Raw genomic sequence first — 27,524 nt, 5'->3', positions numbered from 1 at the left:
CCCACCACCGGAAGTGGCTCCGGGCCGCCCCTCGCGGGCGGGGCCGCCTGCCCCCGCGGCCAAATCCCGCCCCGCCGCGGCGGCGCCGCTGCCTTAAAGGGGCCGTGCCGGGGGTGGCACGGGGAAACTGAGGCACGCAGCGGCGGGGTGAAAGGGGCTGCACTCTAGCAACAACCCAGGTGGTGTCAGGGCCCGGGGAGCACAGCTCAGGGCACTGCCTCAAGGGTGGGATTTAGTACCGGAATAATAAAATCCCGCCCTAACCCCAAGCGCGGGGCGTTCCCCAACAGCCTGAAGCAATAACCCGGTGGGGGGGCACGCTCCCTCGTAGCCCCGATGCAAAGGAAGTGGCTCCGGGCAGTGGCTGCGCAGCCCCGTGCCCCCCCAGTGCTGCCATGGCCCAGGCCTGCGGCCCTCACCCAGGCAAAGCCCCAGCTCCTGCCGAGCCGTCAGGACTCGGGGGGTGGCACAGGCTCTGCCCTTCTGCAGGCCCTTGTCTCCAATTCCGCAGGAGTTGGGGGGCAGGCAGGTCCCCATTTGATCTTCAGCAGCTGCCACCGGGATGCTCCTGAGCTTCAAGGTGCAGCTGTGCTGCACACAGCTCTGGCCACCCACCTGTCTCCATCCTTGAGGGCGCTACATGGCCCAGAATTTTTTTTCTACAACCATTCAGGCCACTAATATGCTGAGAAAATGCTCCAAGTGGCATATCTCCTTGCATTGCCGCAGTTTTTAGGGGACTTGCGGCACCTCTCAGGCTTGAGGGATCGGCCATGCTCTTCTTTACAACGCAGCCTGCTACACAGAGCTTTGCCAATGTTACTTGTCCCATGGTTCTGTGAAGCCTTTTTTTTTTTTATGAAAAAAAACAAACAAAACCACTTTTGCGCAGCTTACTGTTTTCAGTAATATTGAAACATCCACATGAAATACCTGCCCCCCCTACCCCCACCCCTTTGTAAGCTGGCAAAGGGAAGAGCCGCCTCCTTACCCCCTAAATGCCATTATTCAGCTGGTGGGAAATGCCCATGGACTCCTCCAAACAAGCGTTTGCCCGTGTGCAAACAGACTATGAACACGCCATCACCCCACAGGAGGGGCGCAGGGAGCAGGGACGCAGCCTCTCCCTTCCCCCTGCCCTGTGCAGCATGGCTCGGCTCCTTGTTTCTCCCAAAGCAGCTGGTGCAGTGATGGCTCCAGGTCTACAGTTCCTTACATTATCTTGCAGAGCCACTGCTTTTAACAAGGATCAGCAAGAGCTCTCCTTGGGAAGGTTCTGTGACAGATGCACCTGACCCCTCGCGGTACTTGGGTCCAGGCTGGCTAAGGAGCAACAGCCCCCAGGCCCGTGTGAGCCACTGAGCTGGGGAGCTCCTGGCTCACCTACAAGGAAGTGAAGGTGCCTCAGAAAAGTGTTACAAAAGGTGGTTTCAAAGCCCAAAAATGTAAGGTAACCCAACGACAGAACAAGATACCACAGCTAGAACGAAGGCATTATCTTGTCTATACTACTGACTAGCAGCCAGCCACTTCGCACTTTCTCTATTACTATCAGGATGCGCCCGATTTGAGCTCTCTCTGAACTGCAGCCGGACCCGACAGCCTGCTGGGTGACTCTCCCTTGAGTAGGGACACCTCTCACGGCTTGACGTTCCTTACCTGAGACTAAAAGATCCTTCCTTACCCAAGGTGGAGAGATCTCTTATTCGCAACAGACCCCCTCTGACTGATGAATGCTGAATTATACTAATGAAACATTACTAATCCATGTAGCTACTCTAATATTAATTATAAACTGTGTATATATAATTCCATTAGATATAAACTGTTGTCCAAGTCTGAGACTATGATTGGATCTAGCCACACCTAGGCTCCATCAGGAATTTGGAAAGCAAGGGGATCCACTCAGAACCTTGTGACTCAACAGGGGAGTCCTCCTTACCCTTTGCGTCTCTGGTCTCTGTGTCCAAATTGATTCTAACTGAATTTTTCTTTTCTATGTTTCTTCCATGCAAAAATTACAAGGCAAACCTGGCCATCAAGCTTACCGAACCTTGGTAAACCACTGTTAAACTTTGTTAAACTCCATCGAATTTACTGAACTCTATCCAATTATTATTTTACCTGGACAAAACATATTACTACTCCTCTCTTTTGAGTGAGGTGCATTCCACTCATACACAACAGTTTCCCTTTAAAGCAAAGGATAAATCTCATTGTGCAGATAAAAGTTATTTCTGTGAGATCTACTCTACAAACTCTACAACCACACAATCATTTGTGCTCTAACCTGCAGAAAATTAATCTTCCAGGAAGAAATCATGAAAAACACAAACAGCTCAGATTCAAAAATCCAGGTTCCTCAGCTTTTATCCTTCAAACCTGTATGGCAACAGAAGCAAGTCCAAGACCTAAGCGCAAGGGACTTGGTATATGTTTTCTTCCCCTGCCCCATTTCATCTCTCGGCTGGAAAACTTACCCTGAAACCGGTGGCTTATCTCATGGGGTGTTCTGCCTGTCTCACAACCCCACTGTTTTCTATTTTCAGAGAGACTAAAGCCAGACACAGTTAAATATGGAAAGTTCTCATTTATCATTCTTTGCTGTAAGTCACAGTCCAGAGGAACCTCCAGCAAAGCCTTTATTTCAAGCCATTGAAAGTTATGCATTTTCAATGTCAATTCTTAAATTAAAGAAGAAAATTCTTACTTATCAAAATGACCATCAAAAAGTAGTATGCCCGAGAACAAGTCTTCTCACATTACTTTCTAATATGGCATATACAAAATAGAAACAGGCCATACATTTACACGCACAGCAGAATTTTTTTGGTTTTTTACATTCCTCAGTCAGTTTACAAATAATCACTCTAGGCAGATAGCTAAAAATATCATACAAAGACAGGCGTAAAACCTCCATCTTATCCCTCAGTTTTCTTAAATATAAAAATTCTCCTTAGCACAATAAAAATATATGTGTGTGTGTATATATATACACACACACAGTTTATTTTCTCTCTGTATTCCAAATATTAACAAAAACATTTTAAATGCATTGTTCTGGCTAGCATGAAATGACATTACAATTTATGAACAGTAACGGACAAAAAAGCCCTTTTCTCTTGAAGGGCTGATAAAAGTGTAAGTCTACATCAAAACTAAAAAGCAGTTGCTTTTAAGAACAAAATACTTGTTAAAAAAACAAAAGTTGTGCTGTTTCCATCAACACAGATGTCTTAAGATTTGTTTATTACAGAGATTCAAAAGCAAATTGAAATTATTTTCCCAATTCCATGGATTTTTAAAATTATTTAAATTTCACTCAAGTTCTGAAAACCAAGTTCATGCACAAAGGGTAAACAGCAGCTTTCAACTCCACAGAAAACAAAGCAGTGGGAAAAACGTTATTTTTAAGACATACAGAAAGCAACTTGGATGCTTAAATAAAGACTTCTAAAACCAGAGCAACATTAAAGTAATAAAAGGTGGCACAAAACCTGTATTTACCTCAGTCGTCATTATGAAACAAGAAAATCATACACGCGTTAGCTTTACTTTTTCTATTATTAGACAGCCTGTGTACCTGCAGTTGTTGATCCATGCCCACCTTCGAACAGATCCATTTTGCAGTTAAATACGCAGAGCAGGAATTGCTTTTAAGGCAGTCGATTACTCACACTCTTCACTGGAGTCAAAAATGTCACTAAGACGGAAAAACTTCTCCAGTTGCCTGGGTGCTGAATTCTCAGAAACATCATGTTTCCCATTCTTTTCTAACTTTTCTTCAAGTTCTGGAAGCTTCTCTTTATAAAGATAATCAATAATTTCTTTGGGGGAATAAAACAGATAAAAAAAGTAGTCTTAATTAGATCTGTAAGGGAACTGGATGCCTAAGGGCAACAGGATCTCACAGACAGTAATTATTTTGTCAGTGTTAAATGCAAAAAATGTCACTATTTCTGTAGTAATCACAGTAACTGCAGGGTAGATCATATACTTACATGCAGAGAAACTAAAAAAAAGCATCGTCATAAAACTTTTAAAGCCCAGGTATTAAAGAAGAGGTTCATAAGCACTGCACGAAGATGACATTGAAAGTATACTGCTATTTAAAAAAAAAAAAAAAGGCATTTAATAAAATAAGTAAATGATCTGTGATTTTAGCCAATTTACTTAGGAGAAAGTAACTAAGAAAGAGTTGAACTAGAATACATATCCTCTCAGATTCAAGCAAAAACCTTAAGATACGTATACAAACAGCTGGAATACTGACCAGAAAAAGTCTTTTTTTGCCAGAGGGGGACACTGGAAACTTTCAGCTTGTAAAATTTTGCTTGAACATAGGATCTAGGGACATCTCTGAAAAGCGAAGAGTTCAAAGAATTAGTGGTGCAAGGAACTATTACAAAGTTTAGTTGTTACCGAGTTATCCATTCACGAGAATGATGCCAGTCAAACAATATCTTAGCTTCAGGTAGAAAGAACTGAACTTAAATTCTAATTAAAGCAGTTTTTCAAGACAGCAATTCCCCTTGAAGGTAAGAACCTAAACCATACCATCATACATATTATAAGTTTAGCAAAAAGAAATAGAAAACGAAACAAAGTATGTGGAAAAAGAAAAAAGCGCTTTAGAAGAAGTATAGCATTCACAGTGTTGGTAATTTCATGTTCAACACTTGCTTTGTTTGGAAGACGACTATTATATTGTATTACACATTCCTGTAATTATCCCTTTTTCCTGTATGTCTATTAAAACCCTGGGAAGTCTGTGACAAAAGACTTTAGCACAGACTACATAACACAGTTGTAGTACGCAGCATGCGCTGGAAATACAGCATGAGTTGCCTGAAGTGGTTAAAAGCAAGTTTCAGAGCTTACTGGTTTATGGCTCAGTACCTTGCATACTATGTAAGGATATATAACTGCACGTTACCAGACTAAATAACAACTTTCTATAGCTGCAGAGGTCTAGGAACTTTGACTCCTTTGTGGAATTTTTAACGCTGTCTGCTTCAACTATCCTTTGTATTCATAAAAAGAGGAAAAAAAGGTTTACCCAATAGCACTGCCAAGTTCTTCCCAGTTTACTTCATTAGAATCCTCCACTTTCATTTCATGCAACCTGCAAATGTAATACAGAAGCAGTTTGTAGGCAGAATTTAGGAGTAATTCAGTAACGCTCACAGCTTTTCCATTCAGAAATCACAGGACATTTTGTCCAAAGAGTGGTTGCAAAACCTTTCTGAAACCATAGGCATGCCTTTCTCACCCTGCGAGCTTCTATAAACACAACTCAGAACAGTAAGACACAAAAACATTCTATACCTTTTAATGAGATTGATCCTGGCCTGTAATCCTTTGGTCCCCCTATACAACTGCTGCCCTTTGTTCATCTTGTTCGTTAAAATTGTAGACCTTTGAAAACATGTAAAAAAAGATTTCTATCATTTCAAGAAATTCCAAGCATCAAAAGGAAGTGTCTCCAAGATGCTACTGCTGCCACAGAGAAGCAGAAATCAGGCTTCGCTATCACAGCAAGAAGAAAACCCAGCTAGCCAAGTGTTATTTGTCTCAGACACATCCACAACACCTCTTCCATAGCCTACAACCCATCACCTACCTTGCCAAACACTCAACATAGTACAAACAGTTTTGCAGAATGTATACTCCCAGAATACATTTTACTACCTCAGCTGAGTATAAAACCTTACCATTTCTGTTTACATTGTCTCCAATATCGAGTTCCCACCTTAGCTTCAATCTCAGTCCATGGTAATTTTTGCTGCAGTTTCTCACGGGCAATCAAGAGCTCTCTGTTTGACTTTTTCAATGAGGAAACTGAATCTGCATCTTCCATTTCTGCTCTTTTCCTAATCACTTCCTCCACTGCATGCATTAACTTTTGGATTTCTTCCTTTGACCAAGGACCATAATTAATATCTGAAATTGAACAATAAGGTTAAGGCATAATTTACTATAAATTATTAGGTGGAAAAAAGGCAAAAGAGCAAACATTTCATTTTGCACTATTCTTATTTAAAGGACCAGCTTCTTAAACACACTTCCTAAAAACTCTTCTGCATACCAGATTTGAAAGATTTCAGTCTAATCACTAGAAAATAGCACTGATTCCTAGTTTCTGTCTTTTAAAACCTGGCTGTCAAATTCTTCCCATACTCCCTCTTAAAGCATCTGTCCAGATGTCTGTTCAACTTGTTGCATTTGTTCCACTTCTTTTCCCTTTTCTATCAAAGACTGTTCTTATCCCTTCAGTATGAAAATGCAATCAGTGGTTTGGAAAAAAAGAACCACCACAAATGAATTAAAAACAAAATCCACTCTAGTTTTTTTTTCCTAAAGTTTAAGGCATATACAACACAATTAAATTAACTTCTCAAACTGCAATACACAGAACAAATTGTTTTCCTTAAAATTACATACCCGACTTGATTTCAGAGTATTTCATAGCAACTGAGAGGTTAGAACGGGACATCATCTCAGAAATCTTCTTCCAATCATTGCCATGCATAGCATGATACTTCTTTAATTTTTCTTTTTCCTCCTCAGTATACCTAGTTGAGGAAATGGGCACAGCTTCAACTGTAAATTCACACCATTCCAGTATCTTAAAAGAGCTGTCATCTTTATGTACGTTTCAATATCATTCATCACTACCAGTTCAAGTCATGCTTCAGATAATTGATAAGGATTAGTCAGAAAAATGAACTGTCAATTAAGTCAGTAACTGGCACAAATGGGAGAGAGAATCTTCATTTATACCCATTTTTAATGTACAAATAAATATCAGAGACTGATATTAGCATCCATAACTCTTCCAAATTACTCGCTTACCTCCCTTTATAATTATTTGGGTCAAACATCTTCCTTGCTCGATAATATATTAGCCTCCATGGTCGTGGTATGCCCTCAGCTAGAAGGGAAATGGTTTATTTTTAAGAAACATTTCTCATACTGGTGAGGCCACTTAAAAAAAAGCCAAAACAAAACCAAACACCAACAATATAAATTTTCATGATCATGCTGTCAATGATAGATTCTCTCTGTTGAAGAGAATGTACCCTACATCACTTCAGTAACTGCATGGGAAATAGCCTGTACAGAATCTCTTGAGGAGTTTCTAAGGTGTAACTGTTATGACTGTGTAAGATTGTGAATGATGACAGCCAGTAAATAATTGTGTATGCATCTGCATAGCTGCAGGTAAATACTGAAAAAAGAACTGTTGAACTCTCAAGCACAAACCTGCTACTCACTAGCTATAAATTGTATGGACCTGCTGTACATTTGATCCAGATGTAATTAAAATTTAACTAACATACTGAATACTCCCATTAATAGACTGATGTGAGACAGCCACCAGCCAGGAGGCTGGTAAGATATTGTACTTCTGCATATAGACTGTCTTGACTGGGAAAAGCAGGGATTGGGGGTTTGTGTACAGTGTTCTTCACTTCACACAAGTGAAGTTCTTGGATGAAGGGAAGATCCTTGAAATGGGGGAAGATCCACAGAGACCAATACCTGGGAACACGTAACAATCATGGTCAGCAATGCCCAGGATAGGTAACTGCAAGCGACTTGTATAACACCGACATGACTTTCTGCCCAATTTTTCCAGACCAGGAGCAATCTCCCCAATTGGAAGGGAAGTCAACATCAGGCAAATGTGATGATGCAGGGGGAATGATTGTGTACATGAAATAATCAAGGAGGAACAGATCTGTAGCCTCGTTGATCCTTAAATAAATGCTAGTATCCAAATCCAACACAGGTTGTCATTTACTGTCTTGCTATGCTAATGATACAGAACAAACACAGAACGGAAAGCCTCTGAGAAAGTGCACCGAGTAGATTCATCAGCGATGTAACAAAATGAGCATGTTTGCCATATGAAATACAAATGTTTTCTAGCCAAGAAGAGCCCAACAAAATGAGTGGAGGAAGAGAAGATATGATCCTCCTGCAAACAGAATCTTGACTGCAAGAAGTTTGTTTTCCTCAAGTCTTGAAAAACTAACTACATTGGCTAATGACCTAAATTCTTTCGGTTTCTGTCATTACTCAGTCCTAAACCTGCCACCTAATTACGCGCGCTAAGAACAGTTGACAATTTCAGACAGGACATAATCACATCTCCCATTAATAACTCATTATGCTTACTTATAGCCTAGCAAATAATGCACCTTAAGCCATAAAGCCCAAATGCAAGTTTGAAATTCTGTAAGTGCTGCTGGTCATAAGGGTATTTTAATCTCTAGCTCTTCATACCCAAGAAAAAAAAAGTAAGAACAGTATACTGTACAGATTATCAACTACATAATATCAGCAGCATACCCCTCTTTTGCCAAATTTAGCAACATTAGTGCTTTTCAATGAAAAATTAGTTTAAAAAATACATCACGATATCACCAGGCTGTGGAATGTAACATTCAGATATTCAAGAAGGAACTTAAATACTTACAAATTTTTTCACAAAACAGATTTTCTGCTTTTAGACGACTAATAGTTTCTTTATCTTCTGGATATCTTGAGGTAAACAGGAGTTTTTCAGCACTGTCTATTCCAGTAATCGCCAAGAACTGTTCAACATTTTTCCGGACTTGATCATTTTCCTTCTGCGAAAATCTGCCAAACTTGATAGCAATACCTAAAATGTACAGATTTTTTTTTTTTTTTTTTTTTTTTTTTTTTTTGGGGGGGGGGGGGGGGGGGGGGGGGATGGGGGGAGTGGAAATTGAATAACAAACTTCAAGTACCACCTCTTGTACGTTACATTTCAGGTTCTAGCAAACATATAATGAAAGAGGAACAAATTCAGAAGTCAAAAAAAGAAAACTGAAAGAGACAAACCAAGAGCTGAGATGCTGTGAAGCACAGAAACAGAAAGTACCTCCATCGGAATGAAAGGAACCAGACTCCATGGACGTGACAGACACAATACAAAACCTAATTATTTACCCTCTATTAGCACAGCTGCATAGCCCTTCCTCACTGCAACAGTATTTTAGAGAGCTCACCTTGTTTTTTAAACTCTTTAAACCTCACTAGGTCTCTTCCAGCCTTTCTGATTGAACTGTCTGATATATTCCTCACATGAGGAATAAACTCTTCCAGTTCTCGTTTTGCAGTATCCAAATCCACAATTGAGTATGTGCTAGATTTCAGCTCCTCTTCATCATCCAGACACTCTTCATCATCCAGATTACCCTCCTCAGAGGCTAACATTTCAGTTAAGGAACTATTCTTGCCCTTCTTTCTATTTGATGCCGAGGGTTCTGGTGTCCTGATACTTAAAAAAATTTTTTAAGAAGCATAAAATAAAATACATCACCAGAGCTCCAAAACAGAGATTGTTAGTTTCTCTACCATTAAAAGAATCAACATGTTCATTAATTAAAGAACAAAGAATACTTCACACATCCACCCCCTTATATTTCCAATCCTTTAACATCAATGTAATTTATTATAAAACTTCTATACTTAAAATATTGAAAGAGCTTGCTGAAGTTTTGAAATTCCACAGCTTTCCCGCAAAACTCTCACACATGGACATACCAAAGAAACAGTGTCTCTTGCTACCACTGGCAACACAGAATTTTCCCATCTGTCTCTTACTAGTGCTCTTTTTGTGGGTTCTAGACACTGTAAAAGCATCAAGAGCCACCTGCATGAGCATTTATCTTTACAGAACATTGAAGTCTTTAGCTGACTTTACTAGTTGCTTGGTAAAAACGCATATGTTTACTATAAATACCACCAAATTAAAAAAATAAAATCCCTTTCTCCACCACCCTTTTATTTTTACTAATATGAATTGCTTGCACAAAAATTATTTCTGGACCTATAGTTTTTAAATAGGAGAAAATATTCTATGCTGAAGGCGATGGTATTGTACTCCTACAAATTTTCACTGTATCTTCACAAAATAACTAAACTCTTAAAATAGGTCTCTATAACAGCTCAACATACTGTAAAGCTTTTTGAAGTTGTTTTTAAAAATGCATACAAAACAGACTGAAGAAAAATCTGGGACCCAAATAATCTGATAGAAACATGGGGGTGGGGGGGGTGGGGGGTGTTGGTGGGCATGCAAAACGCACAAACAAAAGTTAAACTTACAGTATGTCAGATTCTGAACAGCTTTTTTCTGTGACAGAAGTGATACTTTTTTTTCGTTTTCTAGCATGGGCTGGAGTTTTTTGAGGCGACTGATCAGCTGCTTTGGTCGGCTTCGAAAACTCAGCAGCTACATTTGCAGACTCTTCACTCATGGCAGGAGAAGCATCACAGTCACCACCTTCATGCTGTTGTTGGGGTGTTGCCACATCACCCTCATCCACTGGTAATGGCAACACTGTGTCTTTCCTTTGCCTCTTTTGCTCTGGAGGTGACAACAGTGACTCATCAACAGCAACATCTACGTCTTCCTCCATATTTTGGGTACTACTGCGTCTTTCCTTCTTCTTCTTTTTTGGTCTTTCATTGTCATTTTTATCATGTGTTTCTGAGGTAGGCAGCTCATGGACCTCATCCTCTTCAGGCAATTTTTCTTTTCTTTTCTTCTTAACAAATTGTTTATTTAGAACATCATCAGCACTGACCTCCTGACAACTTTCAGTGGTGTGCTGATCTACTGTGACACAGGCTACACTGCTTTGCTCATCTATACTATCATTATGCTTCCGCTTCTTTTTCTTCTTTTTCTTTTGGGAAGCATCCACTGCCATTTCGTTACTAATTTCATGTTCCAGTTCTACACAAGAATTATCTAACAAAGACTCTTGCTTCTCCTCCTTGGTCTTTTCTTTCTTCTTCTTTTTACGGCCTTCATCGTTCTGTGCTGCCATTTCGTTACTAGTTTCATGTTCCAGTTCTAAACAAGAATTATCTAACAAAGACTCTTGCTTCTCCTCCTTGGTCTTTTCTTTCTTCTTCTTTTTACGGCCTTCATCGTTCTGTGCTGCCATTTCGTTACTAGTTTCATGTTCCAGTTCTAAACAAGAATTATCTAACAAAGACTCTTGCTTCTCCTCCTTGGTCTTTTTTTTCTTCTTCTTTTTATGGCCTTCATCGTTCTGTGCTGCCATTTCGTTACTAATTTCATGTTCCAGTTCTACACAAGAATTATCTAACAAAGACTCTTGCTTCTCCTCCTTGGTCTTTTTTTTCTTCTTCTTTTTACGGCCTTCATCGTTCTGTGCTGCCATTTCGTTACTAATTTCATGTTCCAGTTCTACACAAGAATTATCTAACAAAGACTCTTGCTTCTCCTCCTTGGTCTTTTTTTTCTTCTTCTTTTTACGGCCTTCATCGTTCTGTGCTGCCATTTCGTTACTAATTTCATGTTCCAGTTCTACACAAGAATTATCTAACAAAGACTCTTGCTTCTCCTCCTTGGTCTTTTTTTTCTTCTTCTTTTTACGGCCTTCATCGTTCTGTGCTGCCATTCCGTTACTAATTTCATGTTCCAGTTCTACACAAGAATTATCTAACAAAGACTCTTGCTTCTCCTCCTTGGTCTTTTTTTTCTTCTTCTTTTTACGGCCTTCATCGTTCTGTGCTGCCATTTCGTTACTAATTTCATGTTCCAGTTCTACACAAGAATTATCTAACAAAGACTCTTGCTTCTCCTCCTTGGTCTTTTTTTTCTTCTTCTTTTTACGGCCTTCATCGTTCTGTGCTGCCATTTCGTTACTAATTTCATGTTCCAGTTCTACACAAGAATTATCTAACAAAGACTCTTGTTTCTTCTCCTTGGTCTTTTTTTTCTTCTTCTTTTTATGGCCTTCATCGTTCTGTGCTGCTTGATCTTCAAACAGCACTGGAGAAGCACGACTAAACTCTGCATTTTGTGTATCTTCTTTTCCATCACTTTCACATGCCTCATTGTATTCTTTGTGTTTTCTCTTCTTCTTTTTCTTCTTCCTGAGAAAATCTTGAACTTGAAAATCGTTCACACTTTCTTTTCCTGTCATACTTTTCCTTACCTTAAATAAAAGATTAGTTTTACTCAAGTGCTATAATTTATGTACCATTACACAGTAAAAATAAAAACACCAACTCCCACTCCCCAAAAACAGCTCCCCACCTAAAACATTAAAATACTGCAGAACTACTCAGTATGATCTTAGGAACATACGATGTGGATACTTACTTCGCAATCCAACTAATTCTGCAAAGTGACTACAAAAAAGCAATGCCGCCTTCATCAAACAATGTGCATCACAGTTGTATTCAGCCTTAAAATTGCTTTCCTGTAAGAATAAAGGGTACACTTTATTAGCTTTAAGTTGATTTAAATAACCAAGGAATGACAGACTGCTACATTCAACTCTGCTTACATCACTGAGATAGCAACAGACTAAAAACAATAAAGAAATATCAGACTAACCAGCACTAAAACAAAATTCTCTAATTAGAAGCTTCTAATGAGCTTTGCCCATGTTCAAACAGGCCCAAGCCTAGCCAAGACCTACCAGCTCCAATGGACTCTATAACCAAAGCAAACCTGTTGTTGAAAACTACAGTTAAACAGAGCACACAGGAAGCATTTTTGAGCACGTTTTCTACAGCCAGCACATAAACAACACTTCACAAAGCAACATCCTGTCATCCCTGAAACACAAGACGTTGAATTTCACATCCCCAACGCAGTTTCCAGCGCTGACAGGTACCAGACGTTACCTCCATTGGGAAGCAGCTGCCCTGAAACCTCGGGGGGGGAACACACACCAACCCACCCACCACCACAGAGCTCTGGGGGGACACAGACACCAACCCACACACCACCATGCAGCTCTAGGGGACACACACATCATCATACAGCTTTGGGGAGACACGGACACCAACCCACATACCATCATGCACCTCTGGGGACACAGACACCATCGTGCAATTCTGGGGACACAGACACCAACCCACCCAGCGCCACCCAGCTATGGGGGATCACCCCCCCAAGCCACCCAGCGCCACGCAGCTCTGGGGGGGACACACACCCTCCAAGCCACCCAGCGCCACCCAGCCCGCCCCAGCGCCGAACTGCGAACAAAGCCAGGCCGCATGCCGCTGCCCCGGGCCAGGGCCCCTTGCGGACACACGTCCCCCGCGCCGCCCGGCCCGCCATCACCCTCCGCCCCACTCCGGGACTACCGAAGGCGAGGGAGGCCCCTGGAGCAACCACAGGCCTCTCGGTAGCAACGGCGTGGGCCGAGGCGGCAAACCGCAGACCCCGCAGGGACCACGACGCCTTCCCCGCCAGCCTGTCCCACTCCCCAGCCGGGGCAACGCGGCCTCCCACCCCGCGGCGACAACGCTCCCGCCCGCGGCGGCCTCCCGCCTCACCTCCACACCGCCCGGCGTCCTCCCGCAGCGTGGTGCCCCTGCAGGCCGGTCCCCCCACAAGACGGTCCCTCCGCGCTCGGCCCCGGATTCTCCGTTCCGACCGCCCCGCGGAAGCGGCCCCAGCCGGACCCATCAAAGCGACGGACCAACGGCGTGGGACGGCGGTTGCTAGGAGACGGGGCACCGCCACCCCGGCGCTCACGGGTGGGAGCTGCAGCTCCGTGGCCCCGGCTCCCCTCAGCGCGGCGGCATGGCGGGCGGCGGAGCGGCACCCCCGCGGCGGCCGCTGACCCTGGCCGAGGTGGAGCCGGGCAGCGAGAACGAGCGGCTGGGGGTGGCCCGGGACAGCATGTTGTGCAACCCGCGCATCCTCAAGGTGAGCCCCCGCGGCCCCCGGTCCCTCCCTGAGGCCCAGCGGGCACGGCCACCCAGCCATCCCAGCGCCGGTACCGGCCAACAGGACCCCGGGGGGGCGGGGGGGGGGGGAAAGGAGTCGCGGTCCCCGCGGGCAGCCCCAGGCCACCGCAGCACACAGCGGGAAAACCCTGTTAAAGCACCCGGACGGTGACAACGGTTGAAGACAGGGGTTTTCCCCTGTTAATGTGTATGACAAGGAGGGAAAAACGTGTTTCCTTGTGCTCCTTCTCAAGCAGGTTCGCGGTGCAGCCCCGTTAAACGCCCGGTAGCCCCGGCTGGTGGCCGCAGCACCGTGGGGTGGGTTTGCCCTCCCAGGCTCCGGTGCTTTGTCAAGCAACAGCCCCCTGGTTTGGGGTGCGACCGGGGACAGGGACTGAGGTGTCACCGGGGGTGCCCCCTGCCCCCACACCCCCACACCCCCACCCTGCAGTGAGGGGCGCCTGGGGACACACAAACTCTAACCGCCTAAATCTGGGGGGTTGACCAGCTGTGGGGGTTGCGGTCCCGTCACAAGCTCCTGACACTTCTCAGTTCCCATCGCATTCCCATTCCATGGGCAGGCTGAGCTCTGGGTGGGCCTGGGAAAGCTCCAGGCATCGCACTGCGGTTGCCCCCTCCTGATCAAAAGAGAACCACCGTCATTTCGGTTGGAAAAGACCTTTAAACCATCGAGGCCAGCCGTTAACCCAGCACTGCCGAGCCCACTGCGACCCACGTCCTCCAGCACCACATCTCCCTCTTTTTTAAGCACTTCCCAGGACGGTGATCCCACCGCTCCCTGGGCAGCCTGTTCCAACGCCTGACACCCCTTTCAGCGAAGAAATTTTTCCTGCCATCCCATCTAAACCTCCCCTGGCACAGCTCGAGGCCGTTTTCTCTTGTCCTGTCACCCACAACCACAGAGTCACGCTTCAACAGCCCCCACCACCCAAGCCCCCAGCTTTCCCTGGAGCCCCCCAGGAGCAGCAGCTGAAGTACAGCTCTCGTCCCCTGGATGGCACTCGCAGAATAGCTTCGTCTTCATCCCCATCCCAAGCCCAGTGCGGGGCAGGGACACGCCGCCTGGGTGGCACCGGGACCCGCCGGCTCTCGGGGTCAGAAAAATCAGAAAAAGGAGGGGCGACAAAGGAAAATAATTAGGCTGTAGCTTCAATTGTGCATTCTCGTGCAAGGTGCCCTGACTCGCCGCAGCGATAGCAGTTGACTTCACTGGTCTTGCTGCAGTTGATGGCTACATGGCCAGTTTCACCACACCTATAGCATTTCACTTTGGTGCAGTCTTTCTGAATGTGTCCAAACTCTCCGCAAGAATAGCACTTCTGCTCATCTGCATGGTCACAGTCACGGCAGGCAGCGGTGACATCCCAGCCTCTGCTGCAGTTCCCTTGGGATCACACCCCGGCAGCGGCACGCTGGGAAGCCAGCCGTAAAATTTTGAATATCATAGGAAATCCCAGTCTTGCAACATTGAACATCTTCTCTTTCTTTCTCATGAAACTCTAAAAATGTAATTGGAAGTTATATTAGGAAGGTGAAGGAAAGAAAAAAATATGTTTTGTATCATAACTCAAAAGCAGCTTCACTCTTTCCAATCCAAAACTACCTACTTTTTTTTCTCTGGCTTCTGTAAATTTGATAGGAACTTTGCTTGGAAGTGGAACTGGGGTGAGATTTCCTCACCTCCCAGAAAGATCTGCTGCGGACAGATGTGGGAGGTAGGGCAAACCTCCTCAGGATGGAGGCAGCCCCGCATCTCCCTCATCCCTCCAAACTGTTTCTGCCTTTCTTAGAAAAGTGTGCTAGTAAATACATTTTTAGGTGATGCATGAATATGAATCGGAAGAATTTGAAATTATATGGCTTTTAAGGTATGCTAAGACATAATTGCAGGGGTTGGGTTGATCCTACTTATTTTCACAATGCATTTCCATTCCTTAAATGGAAATAGGCATAAAGCACCCATCAACGCCATAAATCTTGGGTCTAGGAATAAAACACTGGGATAATCCTACAAAGGGCAGCTCCTCGCCTGTAGTGTATACATTGCAGGTAGATTATATGCGGTCATTAAGATTATGTTGATTTATGTGGGAGCTTTGCCTGTTTGGACAGGAGCATTTGGCCGAGTGCTGTCTGTCCCTGGAGTTCAGTTGATGTCTTCTCCCCTCGGGTCCAGCAGTTTGCTCAGCCCCAGCTTCAGGGCTCGAGTTTTTTTCTCAGCCTGTTGTAGAGCATCCTGGCAGTGGGAATTCTGAGCAGTTATAAATCGTGGGATGTTTTAATAAGACCCCATCTGGATTTCTGCTATCTGGCCAGGTGAAACTAGAGTTTGAGCAAGTTTTGAGAAAAAGTAACATTAAATTTTAGCATTCTGGGCAAATTCTGTTCTCTCAGGGCTTCCTTGCAGGAGGCTGTCCTTCACAGTGAGCCAGCCTGTAGGGATGTAAAGAGATCTGCATTCACCTGATACAGTCTTTCAGAATGAAGTAACTGGGCTATTAACAGGGATGCTTTTACTCTTGGAACCAGCAGCAATTTCCCCTGATGGTAAGTTATGTTGTAAAGCTTGTGCAGCAAACTGCTAACCCCCTGCCAACTGCTTTCCCACATTCCATTGTACCCCACTGAATGCTGAATTTACCAGGGTGTCCTTTGCTGCCAGTGATGGGATGGCAGTTTACTGGATAACCAGTCTTGATTGCTGGTACACACACCGGTAGTGGCATACTCACAAGCATCAGCCCTCTCTTCTTCGTGCTTCCAACTACAGTCTGGGATCTCTTCCCCACTTGGGAGAGCCTTGGTGACCAGACATTCTGGAGAGAGCTGCCAAAGAGGATGGCCAGCAGGTCCCAACCTTTATGCTGTGCCATGCTACCTGAAAACCAAGGCCACAAAGATGGTTTAAAAGAAAGGGACAAAGGGTTGTGAGACAACGGCTGCTTGAACGAGTGCTTCTGGCAGCGGTTGGAGGGCCCTGAGGAATGTGCAGCTCCAACAGCTGTCATTAAGGTTCACCAGACAGCAAATGCACAAGAACCTGAGGGCCAATAGAGATGGATAGGACACTGAGTCCCTGCTTCCTCTAACTAGCACTCGGTCCCCAAAACCCTAGTGCAAGAGTGACTGACCTCCTACTTTGCAGCATCTAACACCAGGATCCACTACTTTCTTTCCAAGCTCTCTCACATATCTTCTAAATGAGGCATCACATATCCAAACGGAGACCGCTGTACATAACTGTCTATGTTTCTGGCTGACCCTCCTGCCTCAGCTTTGCTCAGCTCCATCCTTCCACCAGGATGTGTCCACACATGCTGGCTATCACAGATTAAAAACATCATCTTTTCGTGTAAAGATTTCTAGGGATGAATGCTCTATTTTTCTCTGGTAGAAAGTAGGATTGTTTTAATTAATCAAGGAATTAATTTAGTTTATCAATATATATTTGCTTGCAGCATAAAACTGAGGAAAGTATTTCATCTACCGATGCCAGTAAAAATCTGAGCAAAGCATTTTTGGTTTGTTTGTTTTTCCCAGTGAAAGCCTTAGCCAAGCACTTTTCTCAGCACAAACTTACTGAAAACTACCGTGTTACAAAAATAAGGCAGCTCTGGGCAGAAGACAACACTTTACCACACTTAACCCCCAGCATGCCTGACGTGCACTCCAGAAAAAGTGGCCCACACCAGTTTGCTTACATATATGTTAACATCTTTTGGATAATATACCATAATGACATTCAACATATCACTGCCAAAGCATCACCAGGCTGGAGCTGGACTTATCCCTGGTGTATGAAGGTCAATGGGAAATCCCAGCTGCCAGACACATGTGCCAAAGCATCCTCTTACCTGTTAAAGTGCAGCCATGGGACATGCAGAAAGTGGGGAACTGCCCTCCAGGAAAGGCCTTTGGAGATGAGAGGCACCCAACTCACCTTCAGAGCCCCAACCACAGCTCTCAACATTAAAAAGTTCTTTCAGAACTGGCGATTCTGAGGAGGAAGAGGACAGTGATGGTGCTTTGCTGACTGGGAAAGGCTGGTGGCTGGTCTTAATCCCAGTCATCCAGACTGCAGGAGAACTGGAGTTAACAAACAGAAGTTTTCAGCACTGCTTGAAGCCACAATATTTGTTTTAAAACGTCATTATTTACATGACAAATGATGCTAGGCTCTTTTTATTGTTCTGAATGCTAGGCCCTTTTTACAGTTCGTTTTCCTAAGCTTTTCTCTGCAGCCCTGAGGGCTGGATTTTCTTCTTTTTTCCAAATAAGATTGAACAAAAGCTGCAGAACTTAGGCAACAAAATTTCAGCAGCTACAATATCCAGAGAAGAACATATGATCAAAAAAACCCTTAAAAAACACAGGAATTGGCACTCTGGTAGCCTTGGTTTCGGCAATGTCAGTAGAGGAAGGATTAGCTGGGCCAGGGAACTGATTTTGCCCTTTTTAGTGTAGGAAAGGGACACACGGGAGAGCTCAACCTGTGCTCCCGGGGAGCCTGCTCCATGCCCAGAGGGAACAGCTCAGTGGGTGACAGCAGGGCACCAGCCGGGCAGCCGTGGGACTCCACTCACTATGTGGGTACCAAGTAAAAGTAGAAATCACTCACCACATTTTCTTTTTCCTTTCCTGCCTATTGAACCTTATAATGAAGTATTTCTGAGCTGTCTGACTTGTCACAGAGCAAGGCACTGCTGAGAGTTGTTGCAAACTCTTTTTGGGTTCTGGAATAATCCATAGGAAGGACAGCAAAGAAAAGCAAGTGGGGGCATTTTATCAAACAAATTGTGCCACACCTTGGGGGAAAAAATGAAAGCTCTGATTATGCAGGAGGCAAATACAGACAAATGCAGGGTGTGAAAAAGAATATTACAACTTTGAGTTGTAAACTACATGCATCACAAACGTCTTGCAACAGTAATTACTGAAAGGGCAGGTTTTCCATCACTCTGGAGTTGAAGCTTTTATTAACAGACCTGCATTGTGGCTGTAAGAGGGCTTTTACATCGGGGTGTTCTGCTCAGCCTTGGAGCCTTTAACCCTCACTTTCCCTTTTTTTTTTTTAAAAAAAATCTTCTCTCCAAATCCACTCATCTTCTTTAGCACTTCTGGCACCAGCATAGGGAGGAGGCAAAGTGAACCTAGAACCATGCTCTCATCTTGCAAAGCCCTTTCTCAGGGCAGAGCCAGGAGGCACCACTCACCTTTGTAATCCCGCTCCACCTTTGTGCAAGGACTGCTAACCTGCACAGGAAGGAAAGGAGATAAAATAAAGCCTTCCTTAAAAGCATACCCATCACTGGATGCTTAGAGAGTGGCTGTATGAGCTACCAGAAACTGCAGGTGCAGCATCTGCATGACAGCTGGGACTAACAGAGAGCAAAATCATTCCCTCTCCACAGAGCACCGATACCTCAAGCTTACAGAGACAGCGCAGGTCCCGTTCTGCTCTCCTCGAGCAATCTAGGGGTTCAGCCACAGCCAAGATCTCACAGCTGCTTCCATGTTGACCAAGAGCCCCAGGTGTGGCAAACTCCACTGACAGCATCACAGCCCCCTGATGCAGCTTCCAGGGCATTTGGATAACTTCCCTCAGGTGTTAGCTTTGTTGACTTAAATAACTCCATTCCCTCTCCTAATACCTGCTCTCAGCTGTTTGAAGTCAATGCATCTACAGAAAACTTGGTCAGGGGGCAGATTTTTGTTTGTCTGTCTGAGGTGAATAACCCCTGTAGCCACAAGTACTGTGAGCCGTATTTTGGAATAAGGTCATCTTTTATTTGGTGTTAATTATACTGTTTACCTCAAATCACTACACGTGCTGAGCATCCTGCCTTCTGTGCTTGCTGCCTGGGGACGCTGAGGATTAATTAGTGTTTATGCAGCATTTTGTGTGCTTATTACTATTATTATTCTATCACTAGTACTATTATATTTTTGCAATCTAAGGCCAGTGTAGTGCTTTTAAAAATGTATTCGGAAATGTCTACACAGTACAGCTCAATAATTCATTAGAGAAATAAACTAATGAAGGGCTGGTTAGTCAAATAATCATTAGGTTTGGTTCTGAGCTTTGTCTTTCCGATACTCCGACTTCTAAGGGTTTTCTTCTCAGCATGAACTCATTTAAGGTTTTAAATGAATTATTTGGTACACTAAAAATTAAACTCCTTATGAGCTTTAGTGCCCTCCCATATTTTGCACAGACACCACTGAAATAAATAAGGCATTTCCAAGAAGCAAGTAAACATTCGTCGTGAATGAAAGTAGTGAGTTTTTCTTCTGGTTGTTTAAAGACAGGACTTTGGCTACAAACTGCCTAAGTGGGCAGAGGGACAGCACCAGCAGCACCAGGCATTCATAGCTGCTCACCCCCAAGATAGGCACACAGTTTGTAAAAGCAAGCGAAAGGGCATTTTGATCCTTTATGTGAACAAAACAATGCAAATTGGTGAGACTAATAAGCCCAGAAACATTACAAGGTGAATGCCTTTTATGTTTGTGAAAATCTTCTGTGTTTATTTGTCTAATACAATGGAAATAAAGCTTCAAAGGCCCTTTGATTTAAAAGTGCATTATTGAAGTCAGCCAGCATAATAATAACCATTAGATCGAATTGTTGCATTATGACCCTAATAGCAACATTGTCATAGCAGGGAACATCTGTATAGCTTCTTGCCTCGGTTGTTGGTGATGTAAAAGCAGAAATTAAGCCAAAGGACAAGAGAATGTAGGCAGAATACATTAAAAAAATAAAAGCAAAAAATGTCACAAATGGGTCCATGCATTCACCCATGCGTTCACAGCGCATCCAAAACTGCAGCAGGCTATAAATTTCTATGATGAAACTAAAATTCAGGCTTTATTGTCTGAAAGATTTAAGAAACTTTGGGGGACAGCCAACTCTGGTTTATGGCATTGGCCCCAAACCACATTAAACCAAGAGATGATTTTCAGACGAATTCAAATCGAAGACACCATGCAGAAAGTCAGGAATATTTGAAATCCCAATCACATGCCCTTACCTACAAACCCTTCTCCAGGGACACTGAACCAAGCAGGCTGAGAGCAGCACCAGACCCAGCTAAAACTTGCAAGAGCACAGGAATATCTCTGCCCTATTTCCTCTCCATTCTCAGCTTCCCACTCCACCAACAATCCCTCCTCCTCTGGAAGAGGCACAAGAAAACGTCCTGAGCACAGAAGAGAAGCGGGCAGAGGCTCAGAAAGGACTGTCCCGGACAGGAGGGCATTGGGCACGCAACTGGTGGGCAGCTGCCCAAAGAAAAGGTGGAAAACTCTTCATTTTTAAACCTTTGCTGCAATCATTTCCCCTCTTTTTGAGTGCTGCCTAGCAGAATACAGAGCAAATGAAGCACGTTCAGGGCAATCACAGGGACCAGCATTTTCAGTTGCACATTTTTGCGAGTTTTTAGCCACACTTTCCCCAAGGGCAGATTGCTTTCCATGCAAATTCTTAGAGATGCTCTTATGCTTAATTATTGAATTTGAGAAGCCTTTGTCATCTTGCAGGGATTGTTTTGTTCTTGCTTGGCTGCTCACATCGTACAGATTAGACAGAACCTGCATTTCTGAGGATATTTTCTTTTTTAACCATTTGTACTTTATAAAATAAATTACATTGACTTGTCTACTTGCATTCATTTGAAGTAACATAGATAAATGAAAGCGGGATCCTATTACTAGATTTCCAGCAACAGCCTTTAAGAAAACTTCAATATCAGGGGAAATACCTCTAGTTTTACTTTTTTTAAGCAAATCAACAAGGGTTTTGTGCCTAAAATTGCTACAAGTGAAATCTGATTAAAAATAATAGTGTAAATCCCAGGCCAGGGAGGGGGGGGGAAAAATCAGAAAAGCAAACACAGTGAACCTTGTATTGCTTAGTGAAGAGTAAACTAGCCTGAAAAAAATAAAGATGGTTTTAATCACGAGCTTCAGGCTGCTCACCCAGGTAGAAGAGCCCCTTTGTTTGCAGCACGCTTTTCAACTTCCCAAATTCCCTTTACATTTGCTCTCTCCATCACCCTCCTGCTCGCTGCCCGGCCCCTTCGGTGGTTCCCTGGAGATACCAATCAGCTGGTCAGGAGGCAACTGTAACTACACTAATTACCATGTATTACTGTGTGTTAAAGCCCTAATACACGCCGAAACACAAGTTTCCCTGCACTGGCGCGGCCGCATCCATCGCAGCGCTCTGCCCCTCTCCTCCCTCTCCGCAGTGCCACGGCGAAGGGCTGCTGTGCTACCTCTGCCGCCATAATCAGGGAGCTAAAATTGTTATCAGATTAGCCCCAGCAATGAAAAGCACAGTCCCAGATCACACTCGCAGTTAGTTAGCATTTAGATAGGCTGGGACAGGGGTCTGTACAATAGGCATCAAAGCTGAACTCTTGGTGCAGCGAGAGGGATTAATTTCTTTAACCAACATGCCTGATCTGGCCTATCTCATTACCCTGCCTTGTCAGTGTCGATGTTAGATTTGATTGAAGATTATACCATTTAGGCCTTTCCCCTGTTTTCCACAGAAATCAGGCCTATTGAATTGCACATTCTTCCATGGGCCCCTGTCAATACTCAGTGGCCTGAGCCTCTAATTCTGCTTCATTTAAACTTCATCAACTTTTCCAATCAAGTGGAAGGATCTGAAATAGGCTCCGTAAGCAGAAAGGCCTTTTTTCCTTTTGTCAGATAATTTATTCTGTTTTCTCTTTCTCTCCCCCTCGCTTCCCCACCTCTTTCTTTTTTTCTTCTTTTCGCTCCCTTTCCCTGATGCTGAAAATGAGATTACAGTATTTAAATGACTATGATAATCAATCGGGGGACCTTGAGCCGAGATTGAGGTTAATTTTTCTTAGCAGAACAAAGAAGCGTGATGCCATTGGGGATTTGAAGGTGCAATCTGTGTTTCATGCTTATATTCCTCCCCCCCCAACCTGAAACTGCAGTTTTAGGAGTCTTTTCTTGTTACTAACTAGGCAGTTGTTGTGATTTTTAAGAGGCAACCCCTAGGAGAGAAGAAATGTAATTTTGGGCTGATAAATAGCTAACAGCCTTCAATCAACAATTTTAATAGGAAAAAAAAATTCACTTACATGGTGTGACTGCAGACCTAATGAAAGTGCTATCATTACTTTATTCATTTTTAAATACACTCTGAATAATTTTCAGCAGTGCTATGAGTAGTCCTTCCAGCCTGCACAGCAGAGTTGTAAACTTTTAACTGAATATCCCTTTCATCCAGCCACTCTTTCTACTTCGCAGCTTTCTTGGTTGCCTGGAAAAAGTTGAGACTTTTGTCACGATTTTGCTAATCAGAAATGGAATCGCTTATGTTCGTCTTAAAACCTGCATTGAAACGGCTTGTTAAGCCTTTAGATGATGTATTTTCGGTTGTAACACGCCAGCATTCACTCACCTGGATCTTTTCTCCTACCCTTCTCAGGAAGAGAGAAAGAGAAAAATATGCATTTCTTTGCTTCCATCCTAGCTGTCTTGTCAGTGCTGTTTTACATGCTGCCACCCAATGTTATCTTTTATTTGTGTCAGGAGAGAGGATTTGACAAGTTCAGTATACAATGTTCATTTGGCAAGGCAAATTTTTCATACCAATTTTGAGTAGAAAATGAAACCATCTTTCAACACAATGAGCAACATCATTTTTGGACAGACTTATTATGAGAAAAAGAATTGCAAAACTTTATTTCCCTGCATGATCCAAAAAAAACCCAACTGGAAATGAGACATTTAAACAAAAAAATAAATACATGTATGAATGTTTGAGGCCATCAGTTTGTTTTAGAAATAAAAAATAACCACCAGCTCCTGTCAGGTAGCTGTGGCCTCCTTTTTGTTAATCAGATGCTGCTGGATTTGGTTGCATCATAATGTAGCTTTGTTTCAAATCTTTTAAGCTGTCAGAAGATTGGGAAAGGCAGACCAACTTCAGAAGTTTGTCAGCGTTCACCAAGCAGAACAGTCGTTAGTCAACAGTGTGTAGACTGAGGTTTGCAAAGATACCCAGGGCCAGAGCGAGGGAGGGACTAGGGGTGTTTCAGAATCCCAAATGTAACTTCTGGCAGCACTAAATACTCTGCACAATCCAATTAATGGAAAAAAATCTTGTTATAAATTCTGCTGTGTCACGAGTTATATGGGTACAATAGGTTCCTTGGGGATGCGACTTTTGGTTTTGACCGCCCCACCACCACAATGGGCTTCTGGTCCATGACAAGGACTTGCTGGTGCAACTGCATAGTGAGGACCCAGGACAGTAAAATAAATATTTTCTAAGAAATACCATGCATTGAAAACAGGCTGTCAAACTTTCACTGGATGACAAGTTCATTTCAGCACTGTGGAGCCCTGCAAGGTTGAGAGGTGCAACCTGAGAGCCATGTAGGGCTGTATGTCCTCCATGTTCTGCAAGTCTGTGGGAAATCCCAGCCTGTAGTGGGAACTGGGTGCTCTCTGATGCCCCAGCTACCACCCTCTGTGATTTTTACTGCCAACAGAAAGAAGCAGCAGCCCCAAGATGCCTGTTCAGCCCCACAGACTTGGAAGAAGCTGCGCATGTCTGAGGCAGTGGTTTGCTCTAACAGTCTTCTCTCTTTAAGCAAATGTTGACTCACCATGGGGAAATTAAAACTCCATTAGACATTGCCACATTGTAGAGCAGACCCCATTACAGCGGTTGAGTTGCAATTAATTGGTTTCCTCAGATATTACTTAATTCTGGGAAAGCACAGCTAGATGGGAAGGACAAGGCTATCTAAACAATAATTTCCTAAAATAACATAATCTAAATAAACTAATGAAGTGATTACATAGTTATTAATATAAATATAAAGAAGAGTCAAAAGAAAATATTGGATATATAACAATTTAGAAAAAAGAGTAGAGTTAATACTATTCTGGTTAGACATCATGAGGCAATCAGCATTTGTGCTTAGGGATGGATGCTGATTTAGCAGATTAATTATATTTCATGCAAAACCCTACCATTTCAAAGTGTCCCATCTTCCGCTTTTGTTCGGTCTGTTGTTCATGCTGCTTAACTTTTCAACACACAGATGGAAGGGGCCACTGTCTGTGTGACACTGCAGGTTCAGGGGTTGTTTTTTAACTAAGGTTAATTTTGGATTAGGAAATGTAAAGCCAAATAAGCATAAAAAGAGAGTCCCTTGTGTGCAGATGGAATAATTAGTAATTTGGAAGTATTCTGGCCCAGGGAGGGCCCTCCACAGGCAGTCCCTCTGCAGAGAAGCAGTGGGGAGCTGCATGCCTGGGACACCTGCTGCATCAGTGCCCTGGGTGCCACGGGGCTCCCGAGAGCGGTGCAGCATTCCCCCAGTCTGCTGCCAGCGCAGGGAGCAGGTCCGGCCATCTCCTCTGTAGCTCTTCCGTGCAAAGCTCGTTCACTTGCATTACCAGAGTGAGAAAGTATTTGGCTTCAGAAGAATAAATAACTAGGCCTTAAAAGTCATTAAAAATGTATTACAAGAAAAACACAGTGCGGCTATAAATAGAAAACAAAGCAACTCCGATATAAACTTTTACAATGAGTGTTGCTCAGACTGTTTGGCACTGTTTGGTTGTGAGTTCAGCATCTGTGACACCCCTTGCAGCTGTGGTTCTCCTGCTCGGACCCTGGCAGCACGCTGGCCTCTGCCAGCCCCCCTTGGTCTGTCTGAGCGGAGGAGGGCTGTGGGGCTGCTCAGCCCCAAACTGGAGCTCTGCTGGTTCCCCACCACCAGCTCCCCTTTTTTTTTTATAAGCCCAAATATTTTCCTTCTTTCTAATTCAGTTACATTTGTGACAGCCTGACAGGTAGCCGTTACTTCCATAAAAGACAGCACCTCTCCCTGCCAGCCTCCACAGATACAGGTGTTGACTTAATATGAAATGAACTCTAAGAAGCAATACATTAATCATTCAGCGATACATCATTGCTGTCTTCCTTTTTGTTATTACTTAAACAGTAGTTCATGTAAGTGAAGTCAAGCATACAGAATCATTTCTAAACCTTGCTTGAGGAACAGGCACATTTTTTGAAGAAGTTGATATTATTTCCACATTCTGCTTAGTGAAGTCAGCAAGCTCACTTTCAGGGGGAGATGAACTGCACTTTGTGTTTCCAGACTTCAGTGTTAAGAGGTTTTGGCCTCTGGTCTGATTTTCCTTTTGTCATGTCAAGTAATATAAAGTGGAAGAATTAGGTGGCTGATACACCTTAATGCAGCTTGGCACACAGCAACAAAGAAGATATCCCAGACTTTCAGCTAGCTTCAGCTGTGTGATGTTTTAACTTTGAAAAAATCAAATCCTGACTATGATCCCAATGTGAAAAGTCCATGGTAGAGTACTTACAGTGCTTAAACTCCTGCGTGTAGCTAATAGGTTGCTCCAAGGGAACGACTGGGTTGCCTTGGCTGGACAGTGATGAACAATTAGAGATTGCAGCACCCAGGTGTAGGTGTACTGAAGAGTCCATAGTTACGTATCCAGGTCAGGGAAAGTAGGCCATGGATCGAAATGGTGAATCTTAATAGTCCAAGTTGTAGTTTCTTGGTAAGGAGGACATTTCGTGCAGCTTACATCTTAAGAAAGACGATGTTTTCATGACTGTTCTGCTGGATGCAAAAGAGGGAGCTGCTGCAGCATGGTCCAGAATGAAAATGTTCTGTTTGTTTGCAGGCTATGAAACAGCCAGGGGCTGGAAGGCAACGTGAAGATCTTTGCAAGTGTTGGGGTATTTAGGATCTGGGATCACACTGTGCTGTTTATTCCCATTAGTGTGTCTCTGCCTCAGGACCCTGCAAGAGGGTGAGAGGTCTTGGTTTGCATCTAATTCCTGATTGAGAAACACAGTGGCCCAAGTTAGTTTCAAAATGAGCCTGCGCACTGCGGAGGAGGTCATTCACATGTTGCATGGGTGAGCAAGGGAGAGCAAATTTGCTCTTCTGCACGGACATGCACTCTGGACTGAACTCCCAGGTATGGAAACTGCTGGGTGGAAACATTGGCTGAGGGTTTCTTAAAAGAACAGATCCATTGGGCTCATTCCTGCAGAAACGTGAAATTCAGCAAGCGGTAACTGGGAAAAGCAATTTCATTTTTGTGAAATGTGGGTGCGCGCTTTGTTTTCATCCTAAACGCTCAAGAACCTGTTTCTAAAATGCTCCACCAGCCTCCCCTGGTTGGGGTCTCATTGCTCACCTCCCTCCTTCAAGGCTGTTAGCAGGCAGCAGTCCCTTCAATTTGGGAATTTAACAAGTAATTCTAAAGTGGGACGTCGGAAAACCTGTGATCCTATCTACCATGTCTATCCTATCAGATGTGGTTCTGTGCTTTCACTGCCTTGAAAACAAAGGGGAAGAAAGTTGAACACATGGTACCCTCAACTAGAAAGGGCTTTGCTGTAAGAGGATATTGAGTTGTTTTGTAAAGCCCAATATTACGCTTGAATTATGCCTGAATAAGGAGAAAGGACATTGTTAAAGAGCCCTAAACATTGACCATAGTGGATCTTCTTTCTTCCAAACCCTTCAGTAGTGTTGTTTTTGGCTGTTAATGATTTGGTATTGTATTTATAAGCCGGCAGGGTAATCCAGAGAGCAGCAGGAGGGGCAGTTGCCTTAAATAAAGCTTTACAATGCTGCTAATTAAAATGATCCTTCCTCTCCCTGTGATGACTAATGAGACAGAAAGAA

General features: G+C 43.6%; 2 protein-coding genes across 2 annotated transcripts in view; one reads left to right on the top strand and one right to left on the bottom strand.

Moving 5' to 3' along the window:
* Positions 1–2,641: 2,641 nt before the first annotated feature.
* TTF1 (transcription termination factor 1) lies at positions 2,642–13,458 on the bottom strand. Its single transcript, XM_040606852.1, has 12 exons — positions 13,366–13,458; positions 12,179–12,278; positions 10,144–12,011; positions 9,042–9,313; positions 8,486–8,671; positions 6,856–6,934; positions 6,445–6,575; positions 5,715–5,943; positions 5,329–5,418; positions 5,060–5,125; positions 4,274–4,359; positions 2,642–3,827 (listed from the first exon to the last, which is right to left on the bottom strand). Exons 3-12 carry the CDS (start codon positions 11,997–11,999, stop codon positions 3,670–3,672), a joined length of 3,153 nt encoding a protein of 1,050 aa, XP_040462786.1. The 5' UTR covers positions 12,000–12,011; positions 12,179–12,278; positions 13,366–13,458; the 3' UTR covers positions 2,642–3,669.
* A 92-nt stretch (positions 13,459–13,550) lies between these two features.
* Positions 13,551–27,524, top strand: part of CFAP77 (cilia and flagella associated protein 77) — a 61,834-nt gene continuing 47,860 nt past the window's right edge. The window contains exon 1 of the mRNA XM_040606748.1: positions 13,551–13,741. Coding sequence (XP_040462682.1) covers positions 13,616–13,741 — 126 coding nt within the window. The 5' untranslated portion in view covers positions 13,551–13,615. The remainder of the gene's footprint in view (positions 13,742–27,524) is intronic.

Source organism: Falco naumanni, chromosome 9, assembly GCF_017639655.2.
Source record: "Falco naumanni isolate bFalNau1 chromosome 9, bFalNau1.pat, whole genome shotgun sequence".
Classification (NCBI taxonomy): Eukaryota; Metazoa; Chordata; class Aves; order Falconiformes; family Falconidae; genus Falco; species Falco naumanni.
The sequence above is the reverse complement of the archived record's forward strand: the minus strand, read 5'-3'. Positions and strand labels throughout refer to the sequence as shown.

Coding starts and splice junctions, on each gene's coding strand:
- TTF1 (XM_040606852.1), bottom strand. CDS start 11,999: ATGACAGGAAAAGAAAGTGTGAACGATTTTCAAGTTCAAGATTTTCTC. Junction 5,126..5,328: donor AGGATCAATCTCATTAAAAG/GTATAGAATGTT, acceptor TTACATTTGCAG/GTTGCATGAAATGAAAGTGG. Junction 3,828..4,273: donor GCAAAAAAAGACTTTTTCTG/GTCAGTATTCCA, acceptor ATTCCCCCAAAG/AAATTATTGATTATCTTTAT.